The sequence below is a fragment of the Sciurus vulgaris genome (genome assembly GCF_902686455.1).
Source record: "Sciurus vulgaris genome assembly, chromosome: 12".
In the NCBI taxonomy this organism is placed as follows: Eukaryota; Metazoa; Chordata; class Mammalia; order Rodentia; family Sciuridae; genus Sciurus; species Sciurus vulgaris.
In genome coordinates, this window is record NC_136473.1 from 110021385 (window position 1) to 110046547 (window position 25163).

General features: G+C 45.2%; 1 protein-coding gene across 4 annotated transcripts in view; it reads left to right on the plus strand.

Annotated features, from left to right (window-relative positions):
• LOC306641729 (P-selectin-like) overlaps positions 1–9494 on the plus strand; it is a 36763-nt gene extending 27269 nt beyond the window's left edge. For all 4 annotated transcript variants that reach the window (XM_079106967.1, XM_079106968.1, XM_079106969.1 and 1 more), the window contains one exon: positions 9287–9494. In XM_079106967.1, coding sequence (XP_078963093.1) covers positions 9287–9353 — 67 coding nt within the window. In that variant the 3' untranslated portion in view covers positions 9354–9494. The remainder of the gene's footprint in view (positions 1–9286) is intronic.
• Positions 9495–25163: the final 15669 nt, after the last annotated feature.

Here is a 25163-nt window from a genome sequence, read left to right on the forward strand (position 1 = left end):
GCCAGTGCTTCACTTGGAGAAATATTGCAGGATACTGAGAAGAGATGCAGATGCGTGAGAATGCACGGTCCATCTGGCAGCAATGAGAATGGCAACAGATTTCAGGTTTATGAATTTGGTGGCTTGCTTTGGAATTGCAGGAGGAGAGGGTAGGTAAAAATAAAGATGGAGATGAGACCTTGCTGAGGTGCTAAGCACCCAGCTGGATAACTTAGTTCCTTTCAAAAGGCTGCGAATGAAGCAAGATGATTCCTAAAGAAGTTGGGTGCTTACTCAAGCTACCTACTAGCCACAAATCATCACTGAGAAGATCTTAGTACAGCAGGCTGTAGCTCAGAGTGCAACAGAGAAACGGGGGAGAGAGAGGCACCAAGGCCAGATCCTGAAGCCATCTAAGGAGCATGGCCTCATGCTGAGCTTGTAGGTGACACCAGAGAACTTGTGCAGTGTGTGAATCTCACATCTTGTGAGGATCACCCTGCGCAGTGTGCAGACCCCAAAGGTGGGTGAGTCTGAGGCAAAAAGACCAGTCTGGAGACATTTGAAGTTAGGAGGTTAAAGCTCATGGTACCTGTCTAGAGAGACCACGGGGAGGCAGGTTAATGAGGTAAGAAGAGGTAGGATCAACTGAATGTGGTGCCTAATTGGCAGAAAGACACAGAGAGAGCGAGCAGAGCCCAGGAAGCTGCATGAGGCTGACTGGGGACTACTGGCGGGTGGTGCTGTTTGTGCTGAGAACACAAGGGAAGGAGCAGTTTGGGAGGTGACCATCACAAGTTCAGGTCTCACCTGCTGAGCGTCAGTGTCCGTGCTCCCCCATGGTGCGCTGGGTCTGTGCCAGCACAAGGGGCAGGAGATGTGGATTCGGGGGTTCCCTCCTTTCAGAAAGTAATGACCATCGGAGGAGGGTGCACAGTCACCCAGGGACAATGTGAGCGTGGGAAAGGAAGAGGACCTGGGAGAGGGCGGGAGCCAGAGGACCATGGGTATCTAAGTCGGCTGAGGGAAGGAAAGTGAGGACAGGTGGCCAGAGCAAGGTGAGAGAGTTCGGGGCCACAGATCTAAGGAAGAAGGAAGTGGAAATGGTCTCAGTGTGGCGGGAGAACCAGCAAGTGCCCAGGGGCTATGCCATGGCATCCCGGGGACAGCGTTGCCAGTGCAGACACCACGATGGAGTCCGAGGGCAAAGGGTGTAGCAGTCACTTGGGAGGAGGAGGTGGAGGCAGAACGTGTATCTGTGTATTTTCAAGTCTGGCTCTCAAGGGGAGCTGTGGGGAAAAGTGAACGGGGACATAGACCAGGTCTTCTATTTTTGCATGTGGTGTCTCCTACATGGAAGACGCAGTTTCTCCTTCTGTGTCCCTGTGGAGGGACTTCTATGTGGCCAAAGGCTTTTTCTGCTCCCATTTTGCCCCATATTCATCACCTACCCAAGCCCACTGTATTTATACAGTTTTGGGGTTTTGTTTTGTTCTTTTGTATTGGTGCTGGAGATTTTGGTACTGGTGCTTTACCCTTGGGCCATGTCCCCAGTCCTTTTGATTTTTTATTTTGAGACAGGGTCTCACTGAGTTGCTGAGTCTGACCTTGAATTTGCTATCCTCCTGCCTCAGCCTCCTGAGTCACTGGGGTTACCACCATGTGTTACCACCTCGGCAGCTCAGTCTTTTGTTATCTCCTCTGTGGGGTAAAGGGTGACTATGGAATGTAAAGATACCTGACTTGCTCATTCCTGATTCTTTGTTTCCAGCTTCAATTCCGTGCTGTATATGACAACAAACAGTACAGTAAAAATCTGATACATGTGTAACTACTGTCTCCGCTTTAATGAAGGTCAAGCTTTCTCTCCTCTGTCTTCCTGTGGGGTACACTCATAGAGAAAACTCATCGAGTTGGTGTTAGCCTTGCTTTCCCACTGCAGTAAACCAGAGGGGCTCTGCTCAAGCTGAAGGGCCCCACTGCACGTATTCTGCCTGTGTGAGCAGAGCCACCCTATCCAGCCACCTGCAGCCTCCCCACCTCCTGGGCCACCTCCCTTCTCCGCTGGCTAACTTCCACACGCAGCATCTAGGCACCAAAGCACAGGACACAGCGATGGCGGTGCTCTTTTGAGGTTGTGGGTGTTGCTGTCTCTTCCTATGAGACCCGCCCGCCCTTCTCTGAGTCGGTGCTTCTTCTGACTGCCATTGCTGATAAGTAAGGAGCATCCTGAAATGCTGGCTGCAGGTGACGACCCCTCAGGGCTATCAGGCGAGGGGAAGCGGGCAGAGGGACTCCCTGGCCCCTGCTGAATGCTCCCCTGCCCCTGCCCCCAGGTCTCCTACCCACCTTCCTAGACTCAGTCCTTCGGGCTCCTGGCAGGCGCCCTCCCCAAGCCACCTCCTCATCACATTCACATGGCCTAGGGTGCATCCCTGAGGCTATGCGGGGCACAATCTGCAGACTCACCGCACCTGCCCTCACCGTGAGTGCTTGTTCACTAGGACACAGGGCAAGTGCAGACTGCGTGCTGGGAGTGCGACGCGTGGCTTAGAAAGTCATCTTCCAGGCCGTGTTCTCCCAGCTCCTGCTCTCTGCCAGCTGACGTGCCTCTGGCTGCCTCTCTTCCCCAAAGCTTCCTAAGCTCTCCCTCTTGACTCGGCCACTTGATTCTTGCCTCCTGCTCACAAGTCATTCTAAAATGCTCATGCGGTCATTCTAAAGCACGAGTCCCCGAGACTCATCCTCGTCGGCCTCCACACTCCTTCAGGAGAAAGCTGCCCTTCTGGATGAGCCTTCGCGGAGAGGAGAGCCCACAGTGTTGGAGCCCATGAACTACAAGTGCAGAATTCAGGTGCTCTGGTGACAAAGCGCAGAAAACTTAGCTTCCTCTGCCTCTCTGAGGACCCGAGAAAGAAAGAAAAATGAAAGAAAAGAAAGAAGCAGGCACAGGTGATCAGAACTGAAGGGCGGACGCAGGCATGTAGAAACGAGAAACAAAACAAAGATTACGGTTAAATACGGCTCATGCAAATGTTCCTGTTTCAAAGATCTTTTAGGAAAGCCCATCCTTTGCTGTTTTTCTTCTGCGTGAACCGATCGCTTTTGTTCTTTTAATTTTTTTTTTGTTTTTTAGTTGAGGATGAACCTTTGTTTTTATTTATTTATATACGGTGCTGAGAATTGAGCCCAGTGCCTTACACATGCTGGGCAAGTGCTCTGCCACTGGGACACAACCCCAGCCCCTCTTTTCTTCTTAACAAAGGATGGAGTCAAGAATATGATCAAAATGCCCAAGAACTAGCCAAGACTGGGAATAGGAAAAGCCCGTGTCTAAGTGCTTCTTACAGGTGTGGGTTTGAATCGATTCTGACCCCTTAAAGCAAACTCAGTTTAGTCTTGCCAGTGCCCCTTTGATTAAAACCCTCATGCCCGGGTCAGTGATGAGGAGCCCAGTGCCTGTCCACTGGGCTCACTTGTGACCATATGGCTGTGTCAGCCACTAAGCCAGACAGGCAACTTCAGGGTAAGCTCACATATTAACACGCTTTCAAAGTGTCCGTTCCTTTGTTTCACCTAAAATTTTGTGGAAAAACATGAAGATCCAGCCATGATCTCCAAGATCCTGAGAATCAGATCACTCTGACTTTTCCTTTTGGGCTCCTTGGATAACCTTGGATGGTGCCCAGAAGTGTTGGTGTCCACTACATTAATGTGTCTGTCATTTTAACCTTTTACTATGTGTTCTGTGACCTTGAACTTGAAACAGAGCCCTTTATTATTCAAAGCAACTTCAAAATGAAAGGGAACTTCCTGACAATTGCTTTTCTGCATCTGGAGTTTCCTCCTGCTGAGAATGGAAACCGAGAAGCTACCAGGTAACCTCCGCAGGTGCCCAGGACAGGACTTGGGGTACATTTCTGATCCGTGTGGACTGTGTATGGGAATTTCCTGCCCTTGGTCCCACTGTGCTCCCCTGCTCTTACACAAGATGCCCACACACCTGAGTCCCCAGAGATGAGTTTTTTTGTTTTTTTTTTTCCCCCTGGTGGTGCTGGGAGTTGAACCCAGGGCCCTGTGCATGCTAGGCATGCACTCTACCAACTGAGCCATATCCCCAGCCCAGAAAGATGAGGCTTGAGACGGACCCTATCCTACCTTCCTCAAGGCCTGCTTTGAATAAGCCTCTTTCCCTTCACCAACCTTTAGTCAAGTGGTGGAAACTTGGTTCCCAGTAACAGTTTTTGGTAAGCATCAGGGAGAAAGAGCCCCCCGCCTCCTGGCCCCTGACCAGCCTCCACAGAGGAGATCAATGGAGACACTTCAGGAAGAAGGGGAGGGACTGCTCGTGGCCAGAGGAACCTGCAGTGGGCATTTCAGGGGAAATCCCAGCAGCTGCCCGACCACTTCTGATCCCGGGTTCTCCCCTTCTTGCCTGCCGAAGCATCCAATACCTACACAGTTTGGCTGGTCAGAGGAAAAGGTTTCAGAAAACTGGTGGGTTCCAGCCGGGTAGCCACTCTAGGATGCACCTGAGAATTGGATCTCCACCATTAGGGCCTGAAATAAGCCCTTCCCTCCACTGGGCAGGGCGTCTTGGGGCTGCCTGTCCGCGTGGCATAAACTGCCCACGCTGCCTTCCCAGCTCTTTCGTCTTCTTGGAGAGTACCCATTTGGTTTGATTTGGGGTTCATTTTTTGTTTTTCCCCGTGGTTAGAAAGGAGTCCGTAGGCCATTGCATGCTGCGTGGCCTGGTGTCTAAAAGGGCGCTCCGATGGAGGGGAGCTGCTAGGGTTGTCACCTTGAGTGCCTCGCAAGGGGCCAACATGTGACAGTAGTGGCAACGTAGCTATCCACATGAATCTTCTGGAGATTCTGGCTGCTCATCCAGGAGGGCCCCCGACACCTGGGCCAGCACACGTACCCCTCGGTGTGTAGAGCTTTCTTAGAGGCAGAGAAGGACTCTCCAGCCCCTGGAGACACACTGGGAAGGAATTCCTAGAAGCAGCACCTTTAACTGACCCCAGACTTCTGACATTGCCCGAGCTTGACACTTGCTTCCGTCACCAGAAAAGCCTCTATCAAAAAAAAGGGGGAGGGGGGAGGCAAAATGTAATTAAAACATACCAGAGCAAACAGCCCCCAGGGTCTGGGAATATCTCTAGCTGGGATATCTGTGCTCACTTTAGTTTGAACTTCTGTTTTGTTGACTCTGCTTAATATACTTTTTGATTCTGTGAACTGAAATTACTTATTTTGTTTTATTTTCAAAACCCCCTTGTTAGAAAAGATTCATGTTAATATAAAGATTCTATATTTGTCACTGCTAAAAATGGAATTGACCCATGCCATTTGCCTACATTCTCAACCCTCTTGGTTCCAGTGATTCTTAAATTCAGTCTTTCAATATTATCCCAGTGTTCTTATATATTAAGGCCATGGTTGCTTATTTTCTTTTCTTTAATACTGTCTGAATATTCAAGATCAGTCACTTTGTCTTCCGTGTGGTCTACTCCATTAGAGAGACTTTCAGCCGAACATTTTATTTGACTTATTGTGCCTTTCATTTCCGAGATTTGTTTGTTTGCTTTTTTAATATTTCTATCTCATTGTATTTCTCACTCATATCCTGTAGTAACTTCCTTAATTCAATCAGTTGTTTTCATACGTTCTGTTGGAATTCATTGATCATTTTTATAACCAGTTTTTTGATTCCTTATCTGGTATTTCCTCCAGTTAAATACCTTGGAGCCAGTCACTGGTGAATTATGAACTTTAGGAGATGCCATGTTACTTTGTATTTTCATTTCTTATATTCCCATGTTGGCTTTTGTGCATCTGTTGGAAAGCATTTCTCTTCTACTCGTAGGTGTAGACCTTTTAGGGGCACAGCCTTCTCTTGGCAAAGTGTTCTGGGATGTATGTGTGTGAAATTTTCAATATATTTCCAGGCGGATTTTGTAGTAGAGTCTCCCTGCTAGTTTCTTTGGTGATGGTTAGTGTATTTGATACAGTGTGTATTGTGTCAGAGTTGAGGATACCACTTTCCTGCTGGTCTCACAGAGTGGGGTCTTTCTTGTTGATCTGGCAGTTGTGTTGTATACAGTAGGCTATACAGGGCACACCCTTCATGGTTACTCTTCTTCGGTTAACAATACTCTGTGTATTATAGGGGGTAGTAGTCTGAACTGAGACTGCTCACAGGTGTGGTTTCCACAGGCTGTACTAATTCTGTTTTGCTGTATGAGTCATGTCCATGAGTGGGACCTGAGTGCCCCACTGAGCAATTCTTACTTGGGGACTGGTCATTGGTTTGGGGTCTTGTCTCACCTATTCCTTGTATTCAAGTATCCTTGAAATCTGAGCATGGTTAGTTTGTGTGGGGAATAAGGTGCAGTGTCTCTTAGATAGGTTTTGGGTGAAGTTCAGCAGCAGAGTCTCTACCCTGTGAACTTGTAGTGTCCCAGTAGATGCCCAGCTCCTCATGGGAGTGGGAGGAAACAACAGAAACAACAGCAGCAGATAGCATAATTAAAATAAATTTCCAGTGTCTGCTATGACACCTATAACACTAATTACAAAGAAAACAGGAATGGAGGGGTCAGAAATTGACAACAGAAACAATAATAGTTTTGAACTAGATCCGGCACCAGAGTGAACAGTAGTTGTCAACTATGCCATCCACCATACTAATAACTACAACAGCATGAATGGTGGGGCAGGATTTACATAAGCCAAATAGTTCTAAAAGAGGGTAAAAATACAGCTCATTAAGAGAAAAGAAAATGGGGTAGGAAGGTAAATTAAAGTGTAGAATGTTCCGAATGTGAACAGAGAAAGCCGAAGAGATGTAACAAGTGATGGCTATAAAGACAGAGGAGAGAAAATTAAAATAAATAGGAGGGAAAAAATAAGTAAAGAGAAAGAAAAAGAGAGAACAAGAGCATTTGGCCATTAGAGGGAGAAGAAAGAAGAGAAAGAGAAGCAAGTAAATGAAAATTAAATAAAACCTCTAAGCCCCAAAGACAAAACAAAGAAAAACTATAAACAAAAAATGAACAAATGAGTAAAAAGGAAACATACATAGCTGTATAACTCCATAAGCAAATCTTTCAGGACCTGTGTTCAATGCAACTGAATTTCTGGGTCCCTGAGTCTCTCTCCAATATTGAATTTCAATGAATTCCCTCTTTCACCCCATCTCACTGACAGGTAATACTCCAGCTGTTTGGATTCTGAGCCACAGAGAGACTGGAAATTCAGCCTTCCTCTAATCCACCTTCTCAAATCTCCTAGGTTTTGGAGTTTCTTGCTAAAATCTTACATTAAAAGAGTTTTAAGGGTTGATGTATGTCTCTCTTATAGACATGAGACTTCAAAAACAATGAGTATTAGCCAGCTGTGGTAGTACACACCTGTAATCTCAGTGACTCAGGAGGTTGAGGTAGGAGGATTGCAAGTTCAAGGCCAGCTTTAGCACGTTAGTGAGACCCTGTCTCAAAATAAAGAACAAAAAGGTCTGGGGTTGCAGCTCAGTGGTAAAGAGCCCCTGGGTTCAATTCCCAGAACCACATACACACAAGTAAGTATTGGATTAAAACAACTGGAGTTTCCCAAAGCAGTGATGAGAGCTTATGACGTGTTACTAGGGAGTATCTAATCTCAGAACACACATACTTTGTCACAGATAAGCATGTTGGATATGGAATTTCTGGGGAAAATTGAGAAAAAATAGATAATCATTGAGTGAAAAATGTAGAAAATAGTTCATCTTTCTGGTCTGTTTGATTAATGTTTAAATCCTAGAGGAACTTTTAAAATGCATTTACAGGTAGTATTCAGTAGGTTGACAATGCCTGCAGTTATAACAGAGAAAACTGATATTTCTGTAAAACTATAAAAACGATGTAACAGTCACATATGTCTTTCATGTAAAACATTCAAACATGTTCTGGTTAGAGATAGTCAATTTGAGGAAAAATACGTTAGGCCAAAAGAATTTCATTTGAGGTTTATAGGTAATGAAGTCAGTCATAGATAAAAAGTTATTTATAGGTCTTTCTAAAATTAAAATGTAATGTACAGATATAGTCAGAAACTAGTTCTTTATATTTGTTATTATTAGTAGTAATAGTAGAAGAGCCCAGATGCACTTAGTGACTGAGCCACATTCCCAGCCCTTTTTATTTTATTTTATTTTTTATTTTGAGACAGGGTCTTACTAAGTTGCTTAGGGTCTTGCTAAGTTGCTAAGCTGGCTTTGAACTTGTGATCCTCCTGCTGCAGCCTCCTGAGTCACTGGGATTACAGGCATGTGCCACTGCACCCAGCTAGTTCTTAATAATTAAAACAATAAGAATTTTTAAAAAATTGGCCCGATCTTGACAAAGTTTACAACAAAACAAAACAAAACAAAACTTAAAGAACAATGCTTTTAATTATGTTTCCTGCTGGTTTTGTTCCAAATTTTTAATTGCTTACAAGAAAAATGAAACACTTTAAGAGTTTTTTATTCATCTTTATTTGTCTGATAGTCTCTTTTTGGTTTGTAACTCTAGTCAAATGAACTACTATTTTTATAGTGATGGGATAGCTTTTGTTGAAACAATATTCTAAAACTTTAAAAACCCCATAGTCTGGATATAATGCTTTTAATCATGATTGTTAACATATTGGTAGGGCAACTAAAAGCTCTCTACATTATAATAATAATCTTCTGTACTATTCTTGTCATTTTAGATAACATGAGCCATGTCTCTAGAGTTAGGGGCAATCTTTATTCATCTGCCATCTCAAGAAGAATTTAAGGTTAAAGGTTTTGGTATATGATATGTGTGAGACTGGCTATTTTAAAAGGGTTTTCTCAGTTATACTGGCTCCATCGAAACTTGGTTTACAAAGGGCATTTAAATTATACTCATATAACTATGCACATATATGATATATATATGTATTCTTAATTGGTAAATAAATGTTGATTCTTATAGCCTGTATTTACTTTTTTTTTTTTTTTTTTTTTTGCAATTCTGTAATGTACCTAAATTCTGAAGATATAAATGTGAGGATGAGTTTTCTACACAAATGGAAATTGACCTTTGTGTACATCAGGTCTCTGGCTAACAGACACTCTTTAATGCAATTCTGACAGAACTACTTTTAGAGACAACTTGGTTTTCTTTGATCTGATAAATACAATAGAACGAAAGAGATTATTATTTCAAATCTATTATGCCAACTGGGTTTGCTTTGTTCCTATTATTTTCTATCTTTCAGAGCTTTTAAATAATTTAGACTTTGCCTCCTTTAGGAACAAGTATCTGGATCCTTACACGTTGGAGTTCCTTGATGGGATCTACACACCAATACAACAATAAACTGGGGCCAGGTGACATAGCACCCCAAGGCCCTCAGGATTGAGGGATTCCACACAGGGGCAAACTGAAACAGTCCCTTTAAATTTAAAACCAAGCTTCAACGGAACTTCCTGATAACTGCTTTCTGCATCTGGAGTTTCCTCCTGCTGAGAGTGGACACTGGAAGCTACTGCCTAGCCCCAGCAGGTACTAATGAAATCGACTGTGACATGTTTCTGATTAGCACAGCCCAGTTGAATCTACACAGGTGCATTTCCTGACCTATGTCCCCCATCCACTTCTCTTTTTATGAAAGCTGTTCGCACACCTGAGCCCCTTCAAGATGGAGACTGGAGAAACAATGGCCTCTTCTAGCTTCCTCAAGGTTGTCTTTAAATAAAGCTGTTTTCCTTAACCACCCTGTTTCCCGATTTTTGTAGAGCCAAGTAGTGGGAACGTCATTCCCAGTAACAAGATGAGCTCGCCCAGAAATGAATACCTTAAGCCAAGCAAGCTCAGGAACACATCTACCCCTAAAATGAGTATCTGCAGGCTCCCAAGGGAACCCCCGGGCTTCTGCTCTTGCTGATGACTCTGGTGTCTTCCTACTTGTGGGAGAGTAAGTCTCTCTCCATGCTGGTCCACTGCTCACGCTCTGGCCTTGGACTCACCAAGAAGCAAACCCATCGCCTTCAGATACACTTGGTTTCACGTGGATTTAGAGGAAGCAGGCAGAGCGCCTGGCAGACCATGTACGTGAGCTGCACAGTTTTGCTTATCACTTCTGAAGCATTATGGGAATGTTCTAGAGAAATGTAGAACAAAAAATGTTATGGTACAAAAAGAACATATCACTCTCCTATCCTTCCTACCCCCATAGATGAGAAATTACACTCTATTTATGTATCATTTATTGAAGTGTATAAATGCATTCTACTGTCATATACAACTAATTAGAACAAATAAAAAGAATTAAAGAATATATCAAACATATAACAGATCATTTTTAATTAAGAAAACATTGAAAACAATAAAAATTTTTTGATAATAGACAAATACATTTGTCAAAATTATTTTATTAAAGTTGCTACTGAAGAAGTAGAAAGAACGATGGTATTCTATAATAATTAAATAATTTGAATCTGGAGTTAAACATCAGGCTCAGATAATTTCCCAAGTGAGTTCTTCCAATTATATTTAACACATTCTAGAGAGAGAAAATGAAGACCTCTTCTTCAATTTTTATGAGTCAAGAATACCCTTGATCCAAAAACCAGATAAACACTCCAATCTCATTTATGAATATTTGTGAAAAATATTAAACATAGCTAGTAAACCAAACATGGTAGCAAATAAAAAAAACATAATCCATGATGCTCAGTTCAGATTCACTTCTGAAATAGAAGAGTGGAACTTATTAGAAAACTGCTGACACAAATAATCATGTTAACTGATTAGAAGGAAAAAAAGCATAATCACCTCAATATTGCCAAAAAGGAATTCATGATTTCTAAAGAGGAGCATTTAGTGAGTCAGAAGAGGGATTTCCTTAACCAATCAAGGGTTCCTCCCAATCACTGCAGCAAACATCACCCTTCACAGGGTCTGTTTGAATCTGCGCCTCTGCGCTCAGGAGCGGTTCGGTGACTGGCCCACCATGGCGGCCATGGAACGCACAGTCGCTCTCCTGCCCTGGGAGCAGAGTGACTGACAGCCCAGGACTACCCTCTGGTCGACCACCATTTTCCAGCTGAGGCTGCACATCTCTTTAGGCGGTTTCTGACTGTGAAAGGCACCGTTGTGAGGCCAGCACGGCCCCTCATGTGGGTGAGGAACTCCTCCAGTGAACATTTAACTCAAGGACTTGCCATGGGCCTGGTCAAAACCGCCTCAGGACTGTAGGACAATGGAGCGCTTCCTCAGCCTCCTCCTCCTTCCTCTCCTCCCATGGCAGGCGTCACGCATGCACGCCAGTCGGAAGGTCAGCCTGCTTTACTGCTTCTGTCCTTCGCAGGCATATCTCCCTGCACATTTCTTCAGTGCCCAGTAATGCTGGTGCCTGTTTCCTAGAAGCCTGAACCAGCACGTTGTATTGGTCAGCTGTGACAAAATACTTGAGGAACAACTTAGGGGGGGAAGACTTATTTTGGCTCATGGCTTCAGAGGTTGCTGTCCAAGATCAATAAGTTCCACTGCTTTGGGCCTGAGAGAAGGCAGAGCATCAGACTGGGAGGGTCTGTTGTAGCAGCGCTGTGCACCTCATGGAGACTGGGAAGGAGAAAGTCTGAGACAGAGAGAGAGAGAGAGAGAGAGAGACAGCAAGGAAGGGGCCAGGGGCCTCCCATGGCATTCCTCCAGAAACCAGGTTCCTCCAACAAAGCCCCACCTTCTACAGTTTCTACCACCTCCCAATAATGCCATCCAATTAGGAGTTCATCAGTGCATTAATCCAGTGCCATCCAAGTACAAGTCTATCAACAGATCAATCAGAAATCTTATTACGCAGTCATTTCCCAAAACCCCAACTCTAAACACCACTGCCCTGGGGACCAGATGATAACACACCTTAACGGTAACTGCTTCTGTCCAACATTGCATTAGGCACCAGGCGTCTGCAAGGGCATTACCCAGCAATCTCTGACCCTGACCCTGAGTTCTAGATGCAGCAGTGTAGCTGGCTTTCCTCGAATTCACTGTGTGCATTTTTCCCCAAAATCTTTATTTGGGCTATGTTACTTTCGCATCCCCCAGTCTCCGTTGAAGTTTAGGCCATCCTATGAGACCCAGTTTAGGGTTAAATTGACTCATGAGATTCTTCTAAAGCTCCCAACCGGGGCAAGCACTCCCTCTACCAACTTCTGCATCAGCCTGTGGGATTTTAGTCATGACCACACTTGTCACACAGACCTTATTCGATTGTGCCATTCCTCTACCAGATACCATTGCCGAGGAACTGGACGCAGCCAGATAATTAACTCCTGACACTGCTCACAGCTTGTGCTTAACCCACCTTAGAATCAGCTCAAGTTCTAACCCCCGCACCCATTCACGCCCTGCCAGTGAAACACACCAGTAGGAACGTCTTCTCCCAGCCCACCCGCCTTCATTGCAGGGATGCTAGAACGAACACAGTGCCAGGGTGGATCCACCCTCCGAGTTCCACTTAACCTCCATATCATGTTAGCCTCTACTTTCTTCAGGACGACCCTACAGAAGGCCTCCCCCCAAAATGGTTTCAACATGTGATTAGCCTGGCATTCAGGAAGTTGTTTTGTTGTTTACCTAGCTCGAATCCCTCTTGCTGCCACACCCCGAATGTTCTTCTTTGGGGGAACTGATGCAGGCTGTTGAGACTGGCTGGCCATCATGGAGGGACAGCCTGCGCTCTAGGAACCATGATTCCATGAGCATTTTTTCCTGACCATATTTAAGTCTTTCAACAGTTTTAACGGAAGCTGGGGTAATGCAGAAAATGTGTCCCTTGGGACAGGGGCAGTAGCTTCTGTTGGTGCGGGTTTGCGTTTCTGCCCTGTGTGGGGCTCTTCCAGGCTGGGCCACTTCCTCAGAGCAGACAGAGAAGGGAGTGGGCCTCTGGCAGGCTTCCCGAGGTTACAGGCGCCACTCCCCTTCCTGCTCTGCTGAAATGCAGTGACCAGGCCAGGCTTCCGGGGACAAGCCCTAGCAGTTCCCCAGGTTGACCCTCTTGTGTACTAACCAGCCTGTTCACCAAACGCAGGAAGATGCTGCCTGTAAGTCAGGCTTGGGGAAGAAAGCCCAGGGACGCTGTGACCTGGGCCCTGATTCATGGACCAGCCAGCAGCCACACGGACGGGAACGGACGGGACACTGGAGCCACGGGTGGACTAGCACACAGGGAAGATAAGCTTGGCTTCAGCTTTGCAATGCCGACAAGCAACTTGCCAAGAAACTCATTTTCCTTAGCAGCAACTTGTTATCACCAAATACTCCTGTTATCTGATTTGACGCTGATTCATCCATTGTTCATCAACTAGAGGAGGCTCCGTTTGTACCAGTGTCTCCGTCCTGCTGTGCCTCTCCCTGCTCAGAAAGTACCAGTTGGACCGAATCCAACCTGGATACAGGGCAGAGATGGGGCATGGGATGAAATCAGTTCCTGGGCCCTAGTGTGTCCCAGATAGTGAGGGAATGCTAAGTAGGCTGAGAGCAGGACGGGCACCCGACTTGTTTATTCCGGGGTTTACTTGAATGACCTTCTCCTTGCTCTTACTGTATTGGCTGGGTTTTAGAGCGTAATGCATGTGGAGTTTAAAAGGCTTGCGTGTGCATGTATGATTACATGAATGGTGTGAACCTACATCGTGTACAACCATAGAAACGAAATGGTGTACCCCATTTGTGTACAATGAATCAAAATGCAGTCTGTAAAAATAAAAAATAACAAAATAGTTTCAAAAAAGGCTCGCGTCTAAACTCAGGTCAACAGTTTATGTCTCATTTTTGATACCGGTCAAATGATAATCATGGTGACATGAGCATGGTAGCTGAATTGAGTTTCCTGTCACTCAATTTCCCCAACCAAAAAAAAAGACCACAAAAAAAAAAATACAACATTCTAACAGAAGTTAAGAAGTCTCCTACACACATGAGAAGGGGCTCATGGCAAAAGCATGTAGTTATATAAGGGTTTATGGTCCAAACCCATCTGTAACCTGCACCCAGGTTAAGAGACAGATCCCACACACGCCAGGGGCTTCCCCTGCCGTATTTCCCCTCATTAACTGCCTGCCAAAGGCAGCCCTCCTCTGCTCTCCAGCAGCGCCATCGATTGACCCACTGGCTTCTAGGTTTACTTATGTCCACTTCCAGAATGTCCTCTGTGCCTGGTTTCCTTCACTGAGCACTCTATATATGGGATCATCTATCTTGTTGTGTGGACCATCCACCATCCTTGCTGTGTAGTGACCTATTGTTTTTGTAATTTTTGATCAAATACTCATTTTCAATACTCATCGTTGAAGATGGATATGCACTGAGGTTAAGGATCTCTTTTTCCAATTTCGTACACCCCCAAGTGGAGTTTCCTAAGTTCGGCAAGGGAACTCTGCTTTAGGAAGGCAGATGCTGGATTCCCGTCAGTCCTGGTGTTTGGATTTTTCCACAATGGGAGGCCTGAGAAAGGTCTCTTCAGTTTATCTTCAAGTTTGCCAGGCCAGTCAGCTGGCTTCCCGTATAAATCCCTAGGTGCTTGAAGACAGGAAGGGATGCTGCTGCAGGCTGCTCCTGTCTCAGTGCCCAAACGAAAGCCAGGCCCAGGCCCCCTGTGGCGTGGTTAAACCGTCTCTCATCTCCCACTCTCTTCCCTGCATCCCCAGCTGCTGCCTGTCTCCTATGGCTTCGTGAGGGTGAGCCTGAGATTTTGGCCCTCTTCTTCATCCACAGGGACAGGCCACCTACAATGGACTCAATTCTGTGAGAGTTTCTCCACCACGTCTCACCCCCCTTGGCATCTCACAGTTGGTATAAATGAGGCTAATTTCCTAGACCCTTTGTATGCAGTGTTTCTTCATTTTAGAAATATCTGGAGGTCAAACATCTTCAAAAGAGGGGAATATAAGTTGACCAACCTAGTAATGTATAGGGAATCCTAGTAATTGAATTTTTATAGGCAATGAAATGTGTAATTCCTGTTATGGTTTAGATGTACAAATATCCACTGAAAAACTCATGTTTCAAAAGCGTGATACCCAATGCAGTGAAGTTCAGAGGGGAATGTTTTAGGCTGTGATCAGGAATGTAGATTAATCGGTAGATTGCAGATCCATCCATTGGATGAACTAACAAATTGAAAGAACTACTGGGTGGTAACTGTGGACAGGTGGAGGTGGACTTGGCGGAGGAAGGAGGTCATAAGGGGTGACTTTGGGGACTTTATTTTGTCCTTGACTCGCTCTCTCTCTCTCTCTCTCTCTCTCTCTCTCTCTCTCTCTCTGTCATTCCTGCTGTCCTCCCTTCCCCCACGATGTTCTCCCTCACTTCAGGCCCAGATCGTTGGAGTTGGGTGACCACTGACTAAAATTTTGAAGCCGTAAGTTCAAAATAAACTTTTCCTCCTCTAAGTAATTCTTGTTAGGTTGTTGGTAAAGAAAAGCTGACAAATGCAATTCCATGCCAAAGACTGGGGTCTGCTGGTATCGTCACCATTCTTCTGGGATGCTGATGCCAGTGGGAAGAGTCACAACCTGACGCTTCTGTGTGTCCCTTGACCTGGTCTACTCAAGGTCACAGTGGGAAACTTATCTTACTTCACTTCAGAATATTGGCTGTATTTCCCTTTACTTCATTTTTTGGTATGTGCCTTATACAAAGCATATGCTCAGCAATAACCATGCTATTGCCATTTCTATGTCACTTAGAGATATTGGCATTGTAATGAGGATTCTATGTGCCTCAATACAAAGAATAAATATCAAACTTATTGGTTGGAATAAAAAATAAGAATAGGCATTATTTTACATAGCATTTCCTAAGTGCCAGGTACTACATTAAACACCATAAAGGCATTTTCTTGTTTGATTTTCCTATTATTCTCTTTTCATGGATGAATCATAGAACTCTAATAATCTGCTTAAGCTCACACAATGGAAAAGTGGCAGAATTGTAACTCAGAGCCAAGTCCGTCTGCCTGTGAGTTTTCAATCATCACACTATAGAGACTGTTATATCGTATATTCACTTGTTTGCATTAACAATTCTGTTTTTTACTATTTACAACCTTTATTTTTTTTTGCTATGTCATATATTTCATTAAAACTGCAATTGCTTATACCTGCTTCTGATGTCATTTCTTTATTATTTCACTGTGCCCTGCAAGTAGGTAGTTGTGTAAAATATTGTCCCAATTCATATGTACGCATTGGAGGGAAGGCATTCCTCAGCTCATGGCTTTGTGCTTCTCTGATACGAAGCATTTGCTTTCTTTACTCTTCAGTCTCCATGATTTTAAATTGTTGATCCTTGCTGTTACTCACAAATCTGAAAAAGAATTTTAAGCATTCCTCTTGGACAACATGTTTGAAGCTTCCTAGAACAAGGCCACAGGAGGAGGCAATAAGGAGTGGCAGGCAGGGACCTGGCCAAGTGGGTCACCAGGGTTCCATCTGCTACGGCGGAGGGAGGGTCTTGGGCCTCATTTCTGAGGTTTGCATGAATGAGTTCTCCGTGGCACATCTGCTTACTAAGGTCAGTCACATCAGGTGCCTGGCTGGACGGTGGCAGATTGACTAGGTTGTAGGGTGGTATAGGGTCTTCATGTCCACATCACTGTAGTTACTGAAAAACTTAAAGTAATGCACTGGAGACAAGAAGGTTGCTGTCATTGCCACTTATTCCACAGTCTTCCCAGAAACCCTGCAGTCTGAATCTCCAAGACTGAGACAGGGCAGGGAGACCAGCTTTTAGAGGACCAGCTCCCCAGAACCACATCACAGCTGGCCATCTTGAACCCCACACAGAGCCCGGGGACGCTGGCCTCACAGACACACCCTGCCTGCCACTGCTGCGGCCCTTGACTTCTGCAGCTCTGTGCCCATGTGGTGTGTGTTTCTTGGCGTTTCAGGGACATCCATGGCTTTATGGAGGCACACCTAGAAATGAACTGTGCTTTGGGTCCAAAGAGGCCAAAATCTGTCTGAACTTTTAGTCGAATGGAGTCTGGGAACTTTGCCTGATGGACATGGAAAGAAAATGGGCTTTTATGTCACTTATCAACTTTGTGTGAAAACTTGTCTGTAATATTTTCTCTGTGATCTTGACAAAGCAACTCACTTATTTAAGCTTCAATTTTATCGTCTGTAAAATGGCAATCACGCAGCTCATAATCTTCATAAGACACTAATAATTGCTATTTCAAGATAGTTTTTCTTACCACTCTAACGTCCTTCAGCTTGGGACCTCACGTTTGCTCATTGCCATATCCTTGCCTAGGACAGTGGCAGGCGAGGACTAGGTATTCAATAAATACTGAGTTAGTAAGAAATTCCTTTCCCTGATGACGTGTGATGTGGAGCAGCTCTTCATGTGCTTATTTTCCATCTGCATTTCTTATTTTATGAGGTGTCCTTTAAGGTCCAGAGCCAATTTTTAAGTGGATTTGTTTATGTTTATTGTTGAGATTTAAGAGTTGTTTGTATATTTTGGGTAATAGTTCTTTATCAGATGTGTTGTCTACAAATATTTTCTCCTCATCTGTAGCTTGGTTTCTCATTCTTTTGACATTGTCTTTCACAGAGTAGTTTCAATTTTTACAAAAAATATTAATGAAGTCTTGATTATCAATTTTTTCTTTTATGGGTTAAGCTTTTGATATTTCACCAAAAAAGTCAACACCAAACCCAAGGTCATCTAGGTTTATCCTGTTATCTTCTCATAGTTTTATAGTTTTGTATTTGATGTTTGGGGTCTGTGATCCCTTTGATGTAAATTTTGCAAAGGGTGTCAACTCTGTGTATAATTTTTTAAAGAATTACGGATGTCCAGTTGTTCCAGTGCCATTTGTTAAAAAGACTATCTTTGTTCCTTGGTACTGCTTTTACTTCTTTGCCAGAGATTGGCTGACTGTGCTCATGGGTCTATTTCTGAGCTCTCGGTTCTGCTTCATTTACTTATCTATTCTTGCACCAGCACAGCATGGCCTGATAAATCAAGCTTTATACAAATCTAGAAGTCAGGTAGTATCAGTCCTCTAGCTTTGTTTCTCTCCTTCCGGGTTTTGTTGGTTGTCCTGGTCTTTGGCCTCTCCACACAGTTTTGGCAAGAGTTCAAATTTTCACTCTTATTTGGAGGAAAATTAAATATCTAACAGCATTTTCAGTGTACATATACTTTTCTTTCTTTCTTTTTCTTTTTGTGGTGTAGGGTTGAACCCAGGGCTTTGCACAGACTGGACAAATGCTCTACCACTGAACCTGACCCCTAGCTCTTGTTATTTTATTTTGAGACAGGGCCTCACAAAGTTGCCCAGGCTAGATCTGAATTTGTCATCCTCCTACCTGGGCCTCATAAGTAGCTGGAATTACAGGTGTATACCACCATGCCCAGCTTTTAGTGCATATATGCTTAGGCCTAATAAATACACTTCTACTAATTTTCCTAGAGAAATTATGAGACCTATATAGGCAAAGATAAATAGCCTAGGATATTTTGCAGCATTGTTTATACTATTAAGAAATCATGAAGAGCAAATTATTTATCAATATGGAATGTCCTAAATAAATTGTGGTACATTGTACAACAGAACTCTGTGCAGCCATTATAAAGGCTGATACTGACATATTCATGAACGTGAAAACTGTCCTTTTTTGGTGCTATTTTAATTTCCTTATATATTCTAGATATGAATCCTCTGTCAGAGGGTGGCTGGCAGATTTTCTCCCATTCTGTGGGTTCTCTCTTTGTACTATTGCTTCCTTGGCTGTGCAAAAACTTTTAAAATTGGATGCCATCCTGTTTACTGACACTTGGTTTGATTTCCTGAGCTTCTGAAGTTCTACTGAGGATGTTGCTGGGTGTGCTTATACATTGGAATGTTTCCCTTACGTACTCAAAAAACAACCCACTCAATAAAAGGGTAAATGAACTAGATGGTCACTTCTCAGTAGAAGTAAAAAATGACCAACTCTTATATGAAAAAATATTCAACATTTTTGGCCATCCCGGAAATGGAAATGAAAACAAACTGAGATTATATCTCACTCTGGTTACAATGGCAGTCATCAAGAATACCAAGAGAAATGCTGACGAGGATGTAGGAAGATAGGAACTCGTATGCACTCTTGGTAAGATTGCAAATTAGTACAGCCACTATGGAAATCGGTATGGAGATTCCTCAAGAGACAAGGAATAGAACCACCATATGATCCAGCTATCTCACTCCTTAATATTTATTTAAAAAATTAAGGGTAGCATACTATAGAAATACATTCATACCCATGTTAGAGCAGCACAATTCACAAAAATCAAGTTATGAAAGCCACCTAGGTGTTCATCAACAGATGAATGGATAAAGTGTGGCATTTGGAGTTTTATTTAGTCATAAAGAAGAACTAAATTATGTCATTTGCAGAAAACTGGAACTGGAAAGCAGCATGTTAAAATAAATAAGCCAGATTCAGAAAGTCAAGGGTCATGGATTTTTTTCCTTGTGCGTGGCTGCTAGTGAAAAATCAGGTGGGGGGAGATCTCATTAAAAATGAAGGGAGACGCTTGGTACAGTGGAAGGGGACTGGGGGAGGGAGGAGGGGTGAGGAAGGAGAGGCCCTGGGGTTTGAACTAGTCGACTTGTGTTATGTGCTGTGTGAGTATGCACCTTGATGCCCCACTTTTCTATATAATTTTAATGCACCAACCTAAATGGAGTCCTTAATATATGACTTAGTTTTAAACTAAAGCACAAAAATAAGACTGAAACGACTTCTCTTGAATTTTATTTAAGAATATATAAATTTAAAACTTTGAAGATATGCTGATGCATTAAGAGTGGTTTCTGGGGAGGGTCTAATATGTAGTTTTTATTTTTTCTTTATGCCTTTCTATATGGCATGGATCTTTTATAAAAACTACTTTTATATACTCAAGTTAGCAATTAAGAATGTTTCCTTGTGGAAATTTGGTTTTGTTAAACTGACAGAGGAGCTACAAAATGAATCTTTTATTTTAATGACAGAGTTTTACTTTAATAACAACAGACCCAGTTCCAGAGAGAGAAAGCGCCTGAAGAGGAGCTGGAGCACAAGCAGGTCCCCAGGGCTCCGCGGGCGCCTTTTCTGCCTCTTGATGGCCCAGAGGAAAGCGTGTCCCCAGGAGGCTACTCTTCCTCTTGGTGGCACGATGCCATCTTATCGGCCGCCACGATCACAGAATTATTCGAGGACTTGATCCTGGACTTGATTGAGTGGAACGTCGCTCTTTTTCCATTCTTGACTTCGCCGCCGTCCGCCGCTCGCTGTCACAGTTGGGCTCGAGTGTTTCAACAGACCACCGCGTTGAGGACCGAGGTACAGCCAAGGTCACGGCTTTTACTTTATTTTATTAATTAATTATTTATTTATTTTGCAGAGCTGGGGATCGAACCCAGGGCCTCGCGCTTGCAAGGCAAGCACCCTACCCACGAGCTATCGCCCCAGCAGGACACGGCTTTGGGGCAGACGCGTCGGACGTCACGCGCAGCTGGCGTCCCCTGCCCGCCGGCAGGACGCGGAGCCGCTGGGGCGGAGGCTGCTGCGGGCAGGGCGCCTGCGCTCTGGAGGCCCGTGCGGGTCCGCGTCCCCGGGGGAGCCGGGCGGCGGCATCCGGGTGACTGGGCCACAGCCTCTGCGGGAGCCGCCGCTCGGGAGGCCGCCTCCAAAGCTCTGCTCCAGGTCTCTCCGGACAGACTCTCTTGTTCCTCCAGTTTCATTACTTTTTTGTTCAAATTGAAAAGTTGTGGAATGGGTAACGTCCCTGGGGAGGTGTGTGTGGGGGGACAGCAGGACCTGGGAGGTGGACATTTCTCAGGTTCAGCAGGACCTGAACGCAAGGACATTTCTCGAGCTGCAGTGAAAAGGCGTCGTCCCACAGGGGCTGTGCAGTAGGGAGCACGTCGCTGCCCTGAACAGAAGGCTCCTTGGAAGGAAGGGTAGCTGGGGTAGTGCACCCGATAAACTTGGACTGGCTTTTAGTGAGTGTAGGCAGGGCAGAGAATATAAAAATAAGACTTGGATCCTGTGGTCAAGGAACCCGCCACCCCCCGAGGGAGGCCCACGGGCGGGGCCTGGTGACGGAGCAGGGTCGTGGGCACTCAGGGCATTTGGCACCAGGTGAGAGCACATGCTTGCAGTCCTGGCAGAGCCTGCAGCTGCCCACATGCTCCTTTATCCACTTCTCTGTGTCCCTTTCAGGCTTTCAGAACATACAAGTCCTAGGAACCGACAATCAGGGCAAATGTTACAGACAAACAGAAAAAATTCAGTGTTTACCAAATTCATCAGAAACTCATTATAGTTGAAAGAGTACATGCACATATACACAAAGTGAACGTGCAGGCCTGTCTGTGATTAGTGGTGTTGACACCTTCATATACCTGATGGCCTTTGGAGAAATATGTTTGGAGAAATGTCTGCTCTGGTCTGTGTGAGTCAACTTTCTATTACTATGGCAAAATACCTGAGATAATCAACTTTTAAGGAGGAAAGGTTCATTTTAACTCGCAGCATCAGAGTTCTCAGTTCATGGTCAGTGGGTTCCATTTCTTCTGGGCTTGTTGGCCAGGCAGTACCTGATGCAGGGCTTATATAAGGGAGGAAACCCCTTACCTTGTGGAAACCAAGAGATAAAGAGTGAGGAAGAGGATGCTTCGGGGTCCCAATGGTCCTTTCAAGTGCATGTCACCAAACACCAGAGATTTCTTGCATAGAATACCATACAGAAATAAGGAGAAGGGGGTCAGAAGGACTTCTCTTTCAGAAAGCACTTATCAATGAGTCTGATGACCCCTACCCACTTTAGTACGTGATAGAGTCATTGCAGGCGAACTTGAATTTGAATCCCATCTTCTCCACTAATCAGCTGTGTCACCTTGAGCAAAATATTGAAGTCTCTAGTCCTGAATTTCCTTCTTAATAAAAGGCACATCATAACAATCTTTGAGTAATGGACTGGTGCAGACAGGGCCTACTTGATGGAATCATTGTAAGCATTAAATGAAATACAACTTCTAAAGTGCTTAGCACAGGGTCTGGCCCAATAAATGCTCAGTAATGGAAGTTCAAAAATATAACAAAGAGTATATCTGCTTCACTTCCTCAGAGGCTTTAAACAGCCGACTCATGGTGTTATTTGTGAGCAGGTCACCCCATTTAGCTGTTTCTAGTGCTCTGGTGTAGGTGATAACCCTTTTATGGTTACCACAGCCTATGGTTCTCAAAGGGCTCAGAACCAATGTGCTTTTGGAGGAGTAAAAATACTGCTCATAAGGAAAACCACTTACTTCCTAACTCATCGACTGTGTTCGGAGCATTTCCACTGAGCTTTCACAAAAGATTCTGACTTCTTCCGCTCAGCTGAGGGTCATCTCCTCCAGCAGCCGTCTGACCAGCACCCCCCCCCCCCCATCAGACCATCAGACACCCTCCTGCAGGTCTCACACAGCCATGCAGGTGCCACTCTGCCACATGGCTTATAGTTAGCTTTTATGTGCCTGTCCCTCCACTAGTCTCGGAGCCCCTTCAGGAAAGGGACTGTGTCAGAGAGTAGCTTACGTTATAGCACGGAGCTGCTCTCACCAAAACATGTAGGATGGACACAGGCATCCTCAGGTGGGATACGTGGGTGTGAACATGGAGCTGGGATCCCGTTTCCATTTAAGGCTATGTGGGTGCAAGTTCTTGTGAAAGCTCATGTTTATTGCTTGGGACCTTTGCCAAGCTGACTGATTTCCTTGGCTTTCCTTCCCTTTCAAAGACTGCAGGGCAGAGATAGTGAAAAGAAATGCTTAAGCATCTCACCACAGACCAATTTAAATAGACTCTCAACAGGAAGAGTTGGCAGTTCATGAAGCTTGAGCAAGATATCTTCCTAAAGCCACACAGAGAAAGCTGGCACCTCTGTCCCTCTTAAGAGGGAGGGAACATGAGGACAGGGCCAGACACTACAGGCAGAGAGACCAGAGGACCCCGCTTGTCTGGGAAGTTTTGGTGTGGGCATTCAAAGCATGGGGAGGTTGAATTTACCTCCAGCTGTGCAGGCTGAACCCTGCTGAGGAATCGCCTCCTCTGAACTGATGGACAACAGACGTGCACATGAAAACACAGCATGGCCGGGCCAAGCCCTCTTGCCTCTCCAGCCTCCTCCTGTGCCCTCCAGTCATGGTGGCTGTCCCTACGCTCCCAGGCTCAGGCCTTGAGTGACCTAGAATGTCTCTCAGGCACTGTGGCTGTCCCTAGGTTCCCAGCGTCCTCCAGGCCTTTACTGAGCTAGAATGAGAGGGGGGTTTTGGTGAGATTTCTTCAAGAATTTACTTGTCTCCCTCTCTTAGATAGTGGAAGTTCATAATGACTCCAGACTTTTCCCTCAGCTGCTGCAGAGACTGCTGTGGACAAGTGGTTCTTGAAGTCACTGGTGGGGTGCTGGGGGAGAGGACCTTTCCTGCTGTCTGTGCTGTTGCTGGCTACTGCTTTATTTCCCCAGCTAAGAACGGGAGGGGACTTCTCTGAGCTCATACTTGCTTAATACAGCAGATTTCAACAAACCTATTGCTATGGTGTGAATGTCCCCACCAAAACTCGTGCTGAAATTTAACCCCCATTGTGAGGTATAGAGGTGGAATCAGGTAGGACCTTTAAGAGGCGATAGATCACGAGGGCTCTGCCCTCATAAATGGATTAATGCATTCATGGATCTGTGGATATGGGGATTTAGGAGCAGGTTTGTTATGAAAGCTAGTTTGGCTCTCTTGTAGTTTGGCTCTCATATCTCTGTGGCCCTGTGAGGACTTGTGCTGCCTCACGGCTCTGCAGACTTATGCTAGCAAGAAGGCCCACCAAATGTCGCTCCTTGATGTTAGAAATGCTGGCCAACAGAATTAAAAGCTGAATAAACCTTTATTCTTAAAAATCACCTAGACTTTTGTATTAAGTTATAGTAAGAGAAAACATGTAACTATTATCAATCTCGTGGCATTAACTTTAGGACATATGCATTATTTTTAATGTTTCATTTATTACTAATCATGCTTTCATAAGAAGACATGAAATATATGCAAAGAGTCCTGTGTCCACTGTACCGGGCTTCCTCTAAGGCAACGTCCATACAGCTGCAGTGCACTAGGAAACCCTGGGGCCACATTGGACAAGTCGCAGAGCCTCCGATGACGACCTGGGTTCACACGCTGCTGTGCACAGGTGTGTGTGGTCCCCTGCAATTCCACCCCGGGTGCTGTTCGTGCCACTACACCACAGCCACAGCACGCAGCCCCCACCTCCGGGCCCTGGTGCCTCCTCTCCTCCATCCACAGCAACCACAGCCACTGGTCTGTCTCCGTCGCTCCGTGGAGAGCAGGACGCGGAGGAGGGGATGCCTGGGCCGCGAGGAGGGGCCGATACCCTTTTACTCCCTCCCCTCTTCCCCTGAGGTGCAGCCACGCTGCTGCACGAGCCCATCGTTCTTGTCTCTTTATTGCAGGTGGCGTCTCCACCTGTCCATACAGCTGCTTCCTAACCGTTTATCCACTAAGGACACCGCAGGTGCGTCCAGTGAGTTTGTGGACAAAGCTTCCAGAAAACATTCATGTGCAGGTTTCTGTGTAAACGCATGGTTCGTGTTTTACCCATTTCTAATGGACAAATGCTAACCGCCGTTGCCATCGGCCTGGAGAATACACATTGCGTTTCTTATGAAGCTGCCAAATGAGTCCCAGGGCTGCTGACCATCTTCAGTCCCTCCAGATTTTGGTCCCACATCTCTTAGCTCCAGCTGCCTGCATGGAAAACTCACCTGAAGGGCTCAGGCCTGGCCCTCAGCTCATTGGAACCCAAGCTCCTCTTCCCCTGCATGCCACCCTTTCCTCTGCTACTTCTGTCTAGACCCCAGGACTGTTAGTGCCCATGCCAGACCCTGGCAGCCATCCTGGACTCCTCTCTCAGCTCTTCCCACATTCCGTCTGTCACTTGGAGCTCCCTGTTTTCTCTCCTGTCTGAAAGAGAAGAGGAGATACACTGTCATTCTCCAATCATCATTGCCCAGCATTCACATAAGGATTTCCTGACGTGCCTATTTTATCAAGCTGAGACCAGGCTGTTGGCAGTGTATTATTGGGTA